Raw genomic sequence first — 14216 nt, 5'->3', positions numbered from 1 at the left:
CACTCTGGCATGCACACATGCAGAGAAACATCAATATATCAGCATATTTTAGCCATGGAGACACCACCTGCAATATTTAAACTTACATCCAACAGTAGACATCATGTCTGCATCACTTAATGGTTATACAACAAAATCACAAGAAAAGAACTATTACATATATCTAGCTGACATTTTGCAAACCAAAGCTTCATCCAGAAATTTCTGTATGAAACTCAGGCTTTACTGCTGTCAAAGCAAAAACACATGCCAGGGACATTTTGACATTTTCTCCAAGTAATTTCAGCCCTTACCTTTAGAAAGAAGCTTTCGGAACTTCTGGGTGGCTGAAAGCTGTTGTTCTGGACTATTGGAGAAAATCATCTCAATCATATCAGAGGTGATGACTGCACTCTAGGATTCAGGTGGGAGAAAATAGAATGGAAGTGACAGGGAGCAAGAGGGAAAACAAAATCTGAGATTAGTGGTAAAAAGGTTACAACATTTGCTAAACCAGTATCAATCTTATCTTTTATTGTGTAAACACCTATATAAGACCATTATGAAAAACAAAGGAGTTTCAAATATAACTAGATTTCCATTACAAATACATTTATTGAAGAACAAATTCATTTACATCTACATAAGCAGCATCATTCTTAAATGTAGTCATTTCTTTCTGGAAGCCAAAATTCAAATTTTACTTAAAATACAGCAAAAAAAAATTACTCCTCAGAATGTCTCACCAGTATTCTCTCCCCTTTCTTTCCTCTCTCCCCTCCTCTAAAATGAATGTAAAATTGTCCGCTTTGACACAAGGTAGTTTAAATTGGAAGACAGTAATTACAGTTATGCAAGAACACCACTCTGAGTATGCTATTGTTTAGATTTCTGTAACATGTACATTTTGACCCATTCTCTTACACTAAAATGTACAGGACCTGTCACTTCTCGAGGAGTTGAGAAACCTAATCATAAGCACTATAATCATCATAATCAAGTAAAAGTATTAAAATTGACAGTTTCCACTAAGAAATCTAAATTCAATCCGTGACTTTTCTTATGCCAGGTAAAAATCTGACATTCTTTTCATCACACACGTAAACCCATATAAGAAGCATAAGGAAAGTCAGATTTTTTTTTTCCTTCCACTTCTTTGTGTCTAAATCTTTAAGACAGATCTGATCCAAACTGTTAGATAGACAGACACACAATAACAGTGCTTAAAATACTTAACCTTTGTCTGTAACAGGTAACAGCCCCAACTGTTAAGACCCTGAAATTAATTATATTTGAAATAAACTGTATAATGGTAGTATCACAATTAGATAGGCTCCTTTCTTTACTCTTACTATCTATTCACTTCATATAAGCTTCCAAACAAATGATTACATGGTATTTAGGACTTCTCTGGCATGTAAAAGCTATCTTGAAGGGTAAACTAATACATTCTATTAGTCATCCACCCGATTGTTCACAGGCATTTCTCTGTTTCTGTGTAATTTTCAAGGATGGCATAACAACCAACAGAAACCAAGCCCAGCCTGATTTCTATGAAAACATCATCTGCATACTCTGAATACAGACAAAAGCATGAAGATCAGTGGTCAGACTTTTACGTGAGGACTGCACTTTCCTTAAATCTCTCTGGTATAGCACAAACCCCTCATCATTTTTCCTTCCAGGGAGAGAACCGTAGCAAAAAAACAGGGAGAAAGCAGAAAAGTCCAATTTCTACAAAAAGCTTTTCCCATAGGGTGAAACTCCAGCTTGGAAGGGAGTTTAGGACACATGCAGACAGATAAGCTAGGTTTAGCTATATTTCGAACACCCTGGCTAAAAATGGCTGCGCCTCAAAGTCTGCTAACAAAGATTTCCACTGAGCCCCTTTTTACTTTGTAAACAGCAATAACACATTGTCTGGTTTATATTTTCAAGTTTCAAGCATTATGAATTTCAGATTAAAAACCCCAACCCTGGGCAACAGTTGATCATCATAAAATATTATCCATAATCACCCATAATGGAAGTAATCAGTCTGCCTGGAACGATGACTTTTTCTTTCATTTTCTTGAAAATATATGCATCAAGCAACCACTATCTATAACATTTTTCTCTCATGTAATCTGTTTTAAGGCAGTTAACTGAGACAGGCATTTCAGAGCTGTCTTCTAAATTCCATTCCCCTCAAGTCACCGCACAACAGGCCTCCCCAGTTTCAACAAACACTGTATTCCTTTCTCATCACTTACAGAAGTCATCTCCATGTTGTTCATCTGAGCCTCATGGAAGCCACCATCTGACATCACTTCCTCCTCCGCCTCTTCCTCAGCTGTTGCAACATTGCGGCGTTTAAACAACTAAAGAGAGAAAATATTAAAGATCTATAGTAAATATGTACACAGCATGTCAAATTAGGCTGCAATAAAAAGAGATGACATACACTATCACCTGAAAGAAGCTAATACACTGGCTACAAGACTCCTCTTCACAGCAAATGAAGAAAGTTTAGTCATGGAGTAAATGAAAACAGCAATGGGCTCCACGTACAAGCCATCTATCGCTTCCAGACAATTGTTTTCTTGCTGAGGCCTCCAAGACCTGAAAAACTGCTGTGTGTAACAGATCTTTGTAGAACACATGCAGAAGCCGGGATAAGAGAGGGCTTTGGAGGATGATCCAAAAGGACAGGATTGAAATTACCCTGTGATGAACAGAATTTGGTTGCTACCACTTAGAGAAAGTACCCTGGTTTGAGATGTCATGAGTAGAGCTAGAGAGGCTATAACTTGTCCCCTTCATCCAACTGTCCCACTGGAAGGAACATCAGCAATAACAAGATGGCTTTAGAGGTGCCACTTAGCCTTTCGAGTTCAGGAGGCAGGACTCCAGCACTGAACCATGTCAGACATGCACCACTACAGACAGGCAAGACAGAGCCCTGACAACAGACCTGCTGTTAACCTTCTCTTTAGAGAAGATGGGGAGGAAACAGTATGCAAAACTGCCAAGTCTATAGCAACCCTAGAACAGTGATAGGTATCCTTACAGAATGCTATTCCTTGTAAGCTACTGTATGATGTGCCCACTCGAGCTCAACAAATGTGCTCCAGTACAGTCTCAAACTAAAATACATACAAACTTCAATGAGCCATGTGCCAAATACATAAAAGAGAAGCAACTGTACAAGGTCCAAAATTGTAGAGCTGCAGACACTGCTTGCAGCTCCACTTCTGCTCCACTGTTCATCCAGTTAGGACTAAAAACTTTCCTTAACAGAAGGAAATACTGCCACAAGCTTTATTTAGCAACCTGTGGTAATCTGCTCCACAGAGTTCAGAGGCACAGGTAAGACAAAAAAATGACTCCTCATCATTTTCCTAATTTAGTATTATGTACAAAGACCCATGACATTCTGTGTGACCAGTAGTCTGGAAATGCTACCTGCACATACTAAGCAAAATCAACAAGAAGTATTGTAATTCCCTCCCAGAAATCCCCCTGCCTTGCCAGCATCTGGTATTGACACTGAAAACAATATTGAACAGATTAGACTTGACCTACCATTCAAAACACACTATCTTCATTCTAACTCCAGAAACCTCAACACTGATGAAAAGGGTTTCGTTATAACTTTGTTTGAAATTGAACCCTTAAAACTTCCAATGGACACAACTAAGAACAAAAGGAAGAACTGTTCAGTGCCACCTGTTTTTATCAGAAGATGCTTTTCATCAAGTTGTGTCCTGGTTTTAGCTAGGATAGAGTTAATAATCTTCCCAGTATCTGGTGCAGTGCTGTGTTTTGGCTTTAGTCTGAGAAAGATGCTGATAACACACCGATATTTTAGTTGTTGCTAAGGAGCACTTACTCTGGTCAAGGACTTCTCAGTCTCATGCTCTGCCAGTGAGGAGGGGCATGGGAAGCTGGGAGGGAGCAGAGACAGGACACCTGACCTGAACTAGCCAAAGGGGTATTCCATACCACAGCATGTCATGCCCAGCATAGAAACTGGGGGGGAGTTATCTGGAATTGATGTTCGCATAGAGGCTGGGTATCAGCAGGTGGTGAGCAATCGCACTGTGCATCACTGGGAGAGCAGGGCTTATTCCTTCCTCTATTTCCTATGATTGTATTTTACTTTTACTTCAATTATCAAACTGTTCTTATCTCAACCCATGGTGTTTTTACCTTTTTTTCTGATTCTCCTCCCCATTCCAATAAGGGGAAACAGAGTGAGAGAGCAGCTGTGTGGTACTTAGTTGCCAGCTGGGCTTAAACCATTACATCTTGTTAGTGCTGCTGTTTCCTGATAAGATAGAAACCTGCAGAACACCTGCCACTAGGCAGTGGGAACGAAGTTGTAAGAACTAGCAAGACATGAGCAGGCAGAGAAGCTTCTGTTCCAAGCATTCTTTTAGCAATCATTTTGAGTACAAGACATACTAAATCCACTACGTAAGGTACCAGCCTTATGAGCACAAGCATAGCCTGAGCTTTTTTAACTTCAGAAACAAACTGAAACTTAAAGACAGAAAATTGAGAAGAATCAGGTCAACAAATTATTTCTTCCCTTGAGAAAATCAGTACTGCAACTTATAAAGACTTGGTCAGGCCTTCTGCTCCTATTCTAACTGCAACGTTTCTTTCCATTTCACCCCAGCTTCCCATTCTTCGAACAGAGATTAGAGACAGCACAACTCAGGTGGTAAGGGGAAGAAAAAATCTGCCAAAACATAAACAAAAACCAAACCAGGTGACAGTTCCTCAGTCACCTCCAGTGCAAGCGGTGCAAGGTCAGACAGCTTTGTTCAAATCATCTTTAAGCTGCTCTGGCCAGTCTTACACTTGAGTGAATGAGGAGCACAGCTCTGTAAAACCTGAAGAATAGGCAGTGAGGTCTGCAGGTGACTGATTCCAGACTATGTATGAATTTCACTGGGCAAGAACAACTTAGAAGGGCTTGGGAGAAGCAAAGAGCCAGAGACAGTGCAAGACAAGACTGTTTAAGGACTGGTTACAGTTACCACAACTGTAGTACAGTACCTGTTCCTCTCTCTTTTGCTTCCGTAGCTGAAGACCTTCTTCCTCCCGCCTGCGACGCATCTCATCAGGGTTTAGAGATTTGTTCTTGTAGCTCTTCAGTCGGAAATTCTCTTTTCCTGAGGTCGTCATGATTCCTTTACAATGCAATTAAAAATGAGAAGTCAGAAAAGAATTCCTATTCAACAACACAGCTTTCTGTCTCCATCTCCATCTGTTAGCCATGCACTTCCAGACACTCCTCTCCTATATCCCATCACCTAACTTACAATAACTTAGAAGGTGTAAAGCAAAAATTTCACAAAATTGTCACTTTGATGTGCTAGTTCTTCACATCAGATCAACAAATTTTCATTTTACTCTCCAAGGCTGCAAGGTATGAGTAAATGAAATATTTTATTGAGAAAGAACTGAGATCTGTAAGGCACAGTACACAACCTGGGCTTAAAAGAAAACTGCACTAATAAATCTTAACACTTCTCCACACGCAAAATTAGCCAAACCAATTGTATTACCCACATTCACTCAGAAGTGAGGGGTCTTAGGTTTTTAGTTTCACTCGGTTTGCAAGTCAGTACAGGGGCTTTTTTTTCCTCACTCCAAATCCACATTTTAAGTTCATTTGACACAACCCTGTGTTCTATCAGACAAGGCCTACAAGAAAAATGAAATTGAGAGAAATTATAGGTGAGGATGGTTTCATCACTGAAAATGCTTGCTCCTGCAAAGGCAGCAGTGCTGTTTCTTCCCCTCCTCCACACCTGCAGCCTCTAATCCTGCCACTGCTTATGCAGAGGGGCCTTTTTTCAGGCAATGACTTCCAAGTATTATGTAACTCGGTAGATCAGCATTTATAGCCACCCATGATGATTTTCACATGTACAGTGCTGCACTTTGGAGTTAGTTAGCATAAAACAGTAGCTATAAAACTGCGTGGAAAGACTACTCCCCTACCCTCCTTAAATCAACAGGCTGTGTATCAGGTCTTTAAGTGCTCCATTCTGCTGCTGCTTCTCTCCTTATGTCCCCCCCCTTTAAATCCAAAAATGTTGGGATTCCTATGCATCTTCATACAGATACAGAATATCCAATACACTGTAAATATCTGCAACTCTGTAGTACAAAATTTAGGAAACTATGCTATGTGAAAAGCTACTCTACAAGGCTTTTAAAGGTCTTTTTTCAAATGCCCTCATGTGTTGTATTAAATGTGTCACCTACCTCTAATTGAATAAGCACAGAATAACCAGGTGATAAATGATCTCCTGTGCACTTTTTACTTTAAAATGGAGCAACATGAGTGTATACAGACTCTCATCAGCTCAGGTTGCCTATTTAAAATACATCAAAGGTTCAATTGAGTCTACTCTAACCTCCTCTTCTTTCAGTTAGCACAAAGAGTTTTAAGAGATCAAAAAAAAAAAAAGATACCCAAATGTGCTTATTAAAGCCTCTTTTTAAATTGTTGCTACCTGACAACCATTTATAAGAATTCCAAATGATCAGAACTGATGTTCATAGAAGACATAAGGCATCATTTCAAGCATTATTGTATTCTGCCAACTGAAATTTATAAAACTGGTAAGGGACACAAAACTACTGTGTTCAATATCAGTAGGTCACAAATTGCACTAAATGAAAATGAAACATAAAAACCTGAGCATACAGGAAAGTAATTCAGCCTAATTCTGCTGAAAAAGCTCTTCCTGAAATGGCCTTTTGGTTCTTTTAAATAGACGTCCTACAAAAAGATAAATCTCATAAGACCAGAAGTTCCCCACATCATTCTTTAGAGCTTAGAGACTGCTTTCTTCCCCCTTTTTTTTTCTTAAGGCTCTGAGCTGACAATGCTCGTGTTTCTTGCAATATGCTTGGCAGTAACATTTTCTTCCATTTTTAGATTAAATGACTGCTACCTGTATATTAAACATGCAAACTACTTGGGGAAGCCTTGGATTTTAACAGTGAAAAGAAGTTCAGGCTAACAAACACTCAAGAGTAAAATATTTATTTTGTTTCTAAAACATTTTGAAAGAAATGTTTGATATGTCTTAGAATCAGCAAAATTAACTCAAACACCAGATGGACAATCATGAGCTCAAAGGACATGCCTAACAAGAAAACGGTTTTGCAGCAATCTGCCCTTGAACATAAATAAACACAGGCACACACAGCAGCCCAGATAAGGCTTTCTGTGAGCCCAGCCTCAGGCTTTCTGGGAGATCATTAGTAACTATAGAATCACGGAATGGTTTAGGTTGGAAAGGACCTTAAGATCTTCCAGTTCCAACCCCTTGCCATGGGCAGGGACACCTTCCACTAGAGCAGGTTGCTCCAAGCCTCTGCGTCCAACCTGGCCTTGAACACTGCCAGGGATGGGGCATTTACCACTTCTTTGGTAAATGGGCAACCTGTGCCAGCACCTCACCACCCTCACAGTAAAGAACTTCTTCGTTACATCTAACCTGAACATCCCGTTTGAGTTTAAACCCATTCCCCCTTGTCCTGTCACTGCAGACCCTGATGAAGAGTCCCTTCTCCAGCATCCTTGGAGGCCCAATTCTCCATTTTTGCCTGAAACATGCCTTCTCAAGCTCACAAGATTGTATTTGCTACCACTCATGATTGCAGGACTTTGATAGCTCCTGAAGTCATTTGACACCTTCTGTTTCAATCCCTAAATTTCTTAAAGAAATCTATGATGGGGAATATATTCATTTCTTAAAACTGAATTTCACCTCATTTCTATTATGTAGCCCCTCAATATGATGTTCCAGTGTTTCTAAACATCAATGACACCATCCAACTCCACCATCAGAATGTCCTATCCATGTTCTTCCTCACTGTACCTATTTCCCTCATCTCTCAACTTTTGTATTAATTTCTCTCTATTCATTTTTCTTCTGACTTTAAGGTAATAGTTTTCATTTTCCTCTGAGCTCTGTTAGCTCTCTCCTGTTGTACTTTACATTGTTTCATTTATTGGCAATACAGACATAAGATTGTTGAATTTTCTGACTTTACTTTAACTCCTCTACCTAACAGCCTGACAAGAATTATCTTCTATTGATTACACCCTTTACGAGCTTTAGATGCAACTTTTGGCTATGCTCATTTCTGACTTTCAAGACAACTCACTTTGCTGACTAACCCCTTCTTCTATCTTCCGAGTAATGTGTACACTTAAAATTCTTCCAAACTAGTGCACTCTCTTTTACTTGGGAGTAAAGCCCTGCTACCAATCCCCACCACCAAATAACTGGGAAGACAGTTTCTTCTATTCAATCCAACTAATAATGAGTTCAATAATTCGTTTCTTAATAGTCCCTCGCTTGCAGTGAATCTCAACACACAGCCACATACCCATTTTATATGCCTGCCTATCTAACCTGTATACCTACTAAAGCCAAAGTTATTTACTAAAAGCAGCTTTTGTAATATCCTCAGTATCTCCTAAAATCAACTCATTCTTCATCATTACTTTTACTTCCCTGACTACTGGTGAAAAATTCAATGACCACGTCACGGAGTTCATCTAGCCCACACCGTTAGACCTACTCAGTGCAAGCATACAAATTATTTTAGGACTGAAAATACAACAATCCAATGGTAGTTGTTAGAGTCATCCAAAGATTGTTTGCTATAAATTTCCTCTTCCATTTTTCAGGATGCAGCCTTTCCCCAAGACTAAACCACAGAGGCAAAACAGCTTCAAATTCCCTCACTTGCTGTCAGCAGCTTTGTTGTGGCTTTAATTGAAAATCTTTCAACGGTCACTTTAAATTCAGCCATGGTAATTTCTTCCTAGCAAATAGCAAAGGCTGGATCTTCTCTGCACTATCAAAATTAATGCTGCTTCTGGTGAAAATCTGTGGTCGTCATGGAAATGTTCTATCCATCTTTTCTTTCCTAAACATAGCAGAGCATTTTCCACAATTTTGGATACGCCCATCTCAAATAAAAACCTCTGACAACCCGGTGAGTTTTCACGGTGTATTCTTTGGGGTTGTGTGCAGCACCTCTCAAACCCAAACGCTTTCTCCCCCTCAGTTTAGCTGCCATGAAAAGATGACTTTTAGTAAAATTAAAAACACCATCTCTCACTGAATGTCTGCATTACAATCCCCAATGTTTTTTGCTGATCAAGACAAGTACCCTACCAAATGTGGATGTTCTAAGCACACATTTCTAGGAGAAAGGAAAAGCACTGCATTTCTCCATGCTCATCAAGTCAAAGAAATTCAGAGGCACTGCAAAACAGTCACTTACTGCGACGACCTACCTTGTCCCAAGCAATCATCTAGATAGGAACAAAAACGAACCCGCTGCCTTCATAAATCAGATATCACTCTCACTAGTTTAAGGGCTTTGCCAGAAGGAATGCCATGTGACTAATACTCTTGGATTTGCCACATGATATACTCTTGGATATGCCACACGTCAGAGATATCCAGATGTAAAAACAAAGACCTTACAAACCAAGACCTGCATAATGGTATATATAACCCAGATGACTGAAACGAAGATTACCAAATACACTGCTGATATTAAAGACTGGTTTAGACAACCTTTCCTTCTTTGAAATTAAGAGTGGGAACAAGAAAAGAAAAATGTATTTCAGAAGTGTAGACCTGTACAAGAAATTCCACCTTCCAGCAGAAATACAGCAGAACAAGATGACTTGAAAATTAAGGAGGACAAGGCAGTTGAAGAGAAATGGTGCGAGTGACAGAAAAAGTTTTCCAAAGATCCATGATCTGACATACTACCAGTCTACATTTCCTAACAGAGGCAGCTGTCAGAAGGAAAGGACTCACTGGAGGCATGCTTGTGAGCTCTGCTGTACCGTCAAACTGCCGTCTCCGCTTTAGATTGCTGCTAGAGTGACAATGAAAAGGAACTGTCAGCCTTGAAAGGACAACCCACGTTGGAAACAACTGCCAAGACAGAATTCCAAGCAGTGAGAGAAGCTGGAATGATTCAAGGGAAGAAACAGTTCAGCTATGCTACAAAACCTTTACTTCCAAAGAAAGTTTTGTTTGTTTATTGGCTCTGCCGCAGGACTGGAGACCTCCTAGAAAATTGAAGTTTCCTCTCAATCACGCTTCTTGACATCATGCCAAATACCTACAGCACAGCCTGAACAAATGTTTGAGCTCTGATTACAGGATGCATCATCTTCTGACAGTCTTAGTGAGAGACTAGAAAACCTATCCAATTTTTAAAACTATCCTGAAAGGCAGCACTTGGTTATCCATTACTCTCATCAATGCACTTCCCTAAAAATCCATTATTTTGACCACAAATGTCTTTGGGTTTTTCCCCCCCCAGTGAAGCGTAGACTTTGGAAAGTCCTTCTAATTTGCTTTTTGGCAATTCTAAGGCAATGTTTCCAGGATGCTAATAAAAGTATATAAATCTTGTGGAAGTAAACTGTCAACTTCCTTGAAGGTGGCAGACAATGACAGGTCTTAATAATACTGAGATTAATGTTACCTCCCTGGAAAAACTTCTAGAACAACATCCTACATTTGCCATCATCCTAGAGAGATGAAAACACATCCACCAAGTCTCTACACTGTTGACAATGTTATCTGAGGGGAAAAAGAAAATAAAGAAAATCAGCCGACTGACTTCTATCTTTACTGTCACCTCTTGTTGTTTGAAAAATTGGCTTAACCAGATAAACATTTTGGGGAGGCTGTATCTGCTTCTTTTCAAAGTTATCTGACAAAGCATACTGGATTACAGGGGTCTATGATAATGCCTATCAGTGGGAACACTCATATCAGCTCAGGGACAAGAGTGCTAACTTTCTAATTTCAAACGTCTTCAGACTCTTCTAAAGCTCGGGATAACCAGAGAAAAGGATATATAAAAATCTCAACTACAAAAAGCTATCATTCATCTTCTAAAACCTGAGCTTAACTTCCCCTAGCTGTAAAATGGGACTGGAAAACATGTCTCAAGCCCTATAAAATTAACAGTTACGCTATTTGTAAAGACCTGCAAAGTAAGTTTTGCTGATGATGCATCAAAACCTAACACTAACAAAGGAAACAAAATGATATTGTGGATTTCCTTTTCTGTGGCTTGTGAAGAAAGCTGCAGCAGTAGGCATGAGTGCTATTCACTAGCAGGAACAACACACTTCTCTCTCTGCAGAGCAACAGGGACCCCACACTTCGGGCAACCATCACTCAAGAACAATGGAGAAGAAACAGAACCACCACCTTCTACTATCTGAAAGGCCAGAAGATTAAAGGAGCTTCAAATATAACAGAAAGAGTGATAGCTAAACATGGATAGAATACATAGCCTTGAATCAGGGTTCAGACTTTTAAAGACTTACTGACAAAAACTGGAAGAAGGGGACTTCTTCATGGAATTGCTGCCCATCTCTGTATCTTTCAGATGTACTTTATTTTGCAGGCTTCCTAGTCCCATTAGGTTTTTCCATGCCCAGAAGTAGGCCTTAATTCACAATTGTTTCTGTTCTAGCACATTTAAAAATCGTTGAAATAGCAAACCAATTACTAATCCACCTAATCTATAGCAAATTTGGCACGTTCTAGTTGTAGGCCACTTAACAGGTTGGACCAGTACTTGCCTAAAATGAGAGCAATCTTAAAACTTAAAACAACTAACACAAGGCCTGAAAAGTCATGCAATTTTGTACACTGTGGAGCACAGTATTACAAACTAAAATCCCTCAATATTGACTGTTGCTCAAAAGCAAACAAAAAAAGGAGAAAATAGACTGCGTTATCGACACGACACTGAGGACACCTGATGTCAAATTTGTATGAGGTCAATGTGACCTCACCTTCCACAAAAGAATAAAAGGGCTGAAAAGGTGGTTAGAATAAAAATAAACCATCCCCCAAAGCTATTTCTGCAAAATTACTAATCTTGAAGTATTAGTTGAGTATACCCCCAACTAACATCCAGAAAGATCTTCACCAGTGCCCTGATCTTCCTATTCTACACTCAAAACCACCTGATTTCTATAATCCCACATTCCACAATTAACCTGAAACCAAAAAGTTCCCACAAGTCATACAACAAAACTACTAGTGATGGGGAATTAAAACTTTTCAGCTGCATAGGATTATACTAACATGAAGAAAAAATAACCTCCCATTAACGTGCCCATCTACACACAATAACAGAAGTTTATTCCTGTGTGCTAAACTAAACCAGAATCTGTCTTTTGAAGCAGAGATTCACTTTCATTTTTATTAAGATTACTGCACTTACAGAATGAGCTGACCCACAATGTATTTTCTGTAAGATCATATCTAAAAACAGAGCATTTGAAAAACAAGAGGCATCTCTATCATTTGACAGTCATCATCTGTCAGAAAATAAAAATCATCCTAACATTTCTAACATCCTAACGTGGCCTAAACATTCTTTACAAGAGAACAACAGTGCACTTTTCAGCATTTCATATCACGAAGATAAGAAACTCCAGACACTTTAAAACAAATCAGGTTAAAAAATAAGCTAATGATTAATTAAGTTGACTTCATAGTTTCAAGCAACTTCTGTTTGGGGTTGTGAATATCAGCAGGCACTGAAACCAAACCTACCTCATGCCTCCCCTGATGATAAATTTGCCTTCAACAAATTTGCTGTGACTCAGCATTACACAAGATGCGTGCAAAAGAACACTAAGTCAAAATTCTACTGATTTCATACTAGCTTTGGACATCAGCACCCAGCTAGTCACACAATTACAGACATATTAGCCGCACCAAGCCAAAATCCACAGGAACTTTAAAGCTTGATGATGCTCATTCTGCCTCCCTTATCCCATTTACACCTAGTATCCCTTCTATCATAAGCTCTCAAATCCAAAACACAGCACATTCACAAGGACACCTCTTTTCCCTTCTGATCATTTCTCAATACAAAAACAAAAAGGAAAAGAAGAAAATATAGACACTTAAAGAGATGACCATGCAGAAGCTATACAAAAGAATCTTGCATCTTCTGAGAGGTAATCTCATCCTGCTTCAGTAAAAAAAAACATCACAACAATCTAACGCTAATCACAGCATTATTATCTGACTATATTACAGGTAAGTTGTGGCTTGTGTGCCACCAAAAGGTGGCTTGTTTGCCAAAATGACATTTTCATGTATCAACAGGTGAATTTGCTTTCAAATATAAGCTTAGCACTAGATGTGGCTTACAATGGCTTGTTTTGAGAGAAATACATTCAGGATGTTTAGCCACAGGACGTTTCTAAAAGCAGCATACCTCTTAGGTCTAATCTCAACTTTATACCCAGATTGTAAAACAAATAAACTAAAGAAAGATCTGTTTGGGTAAAAAAAATAGTTATTCTATCATAAGTAAGCTTTCAGCAGCTAGTAACTAGCTACCTCTTATAGCATGCTCTGTTGTTCATAAAATACATCAAAGAATGCAGTCATATTTCTTTCAATTCTAATGCCTTTAGTTTCTGCCTCCTCATGACACCAAGCATTATGTTTCAAGAAAGTATTTACTTTATCCCAATTTAAAATTTCTTCTGTCACTAAAATCCATTTACTTAGGTCTCACAAGAATGGATCAAGAGAAGCGACACCGCAATGGCCAATCTACCATTACTTCCTACCACTTTTTCACACATACCCTCCTACTACCAACATCCTTTTTCAACTAATTCTGGTGAAAGGAAACTTACTGGCCATCACCTGCCTTCAACTACCTCTACTTCTTATCCACAAAATTAATTACTAAGGACAACATTTAATGCAGTTAGAGACATTCCTGAGGTGGCACAATATAACATCCAGTCCTACTGCAGAGGGTTTCAACTGAGAGGTTTGTTTAAACTTACCTGTGCTGTTTTTTTCAGAGTTCCTCTCCCTTCTTCGAAACAATTTCAAGGTACTGATATTTCTATAGATGAAATTTTATCTTTTCTTCAAAGCAGAAAAATAAATGACTTGCTATCATATCCCTGCCCCTTATGTCTGCAATTTACATCAGCTTTTTATAGTATTATTTAAACAAAGACTGCCATTAGGCTTTAGCCTCGTAGTATGAAGCTGGATAATTTTCATACCAGTTCAGCTTACACTCTTGTTCTCTGAGAAAAGAGGTGGTCTGGTCTTTCTAACTTGATGTTTGTCCATTACATCATTCCAGAACCTCCTGTTTAGATATTTCAGCCGCTC

The 14216-nt window shown here is 39.0% G+C and overlaps 1 protein-coding gene across 1 annotated transcript in view; it reads right to left on the bottom strand.

Annotated features, from left to right (window-relative positions):
- Positions 1–5155, bottom strand: part of KPNA1 (karyopherin alpha 1 (importin alpha 5)) — a 39775-nt gene extending 34620 nt beyond the window's left edge. The window contains exons 1-3 of the mRNA XM_010021068.1: positions 5026–5155; positions 2232–2339; positions 294–393 (exon numbers count right to left, since the gene is read on the bottom strand). Of these exons, the coding sequence (XP_010019370.1) occupies positions 294–393; positions 2232–2339; positions 5026–5154 (337 nt within the window). The 5' untranslated portion in view covers position 5155. The remainder of the gene's footprint in view (positions 1–293; positions 394–2231; positions 2340–5025) is intronic.
- Positions 5156–14216: the final 9061 nt, after the last annotated feature.

This window comes from Nestor notabilis, unplaced genomic scaffold (assembly GCF_000696875.1).
Source record: "Nestor notabilis isolate BGI_N333 unplaced genomic scaffold, ASM69687v1 scaffold23328, whole genome shotgun sequence".
Classification (NCBI taxonomy): Eukaryota; Metazoa; Chordata; class Aves; order Psittaciformes; family Psittacidae; genus Nestor; species Nestor notabilis.
This window is presented reverse-complemented; position numbering and strand designations above follow the sequence as displayed.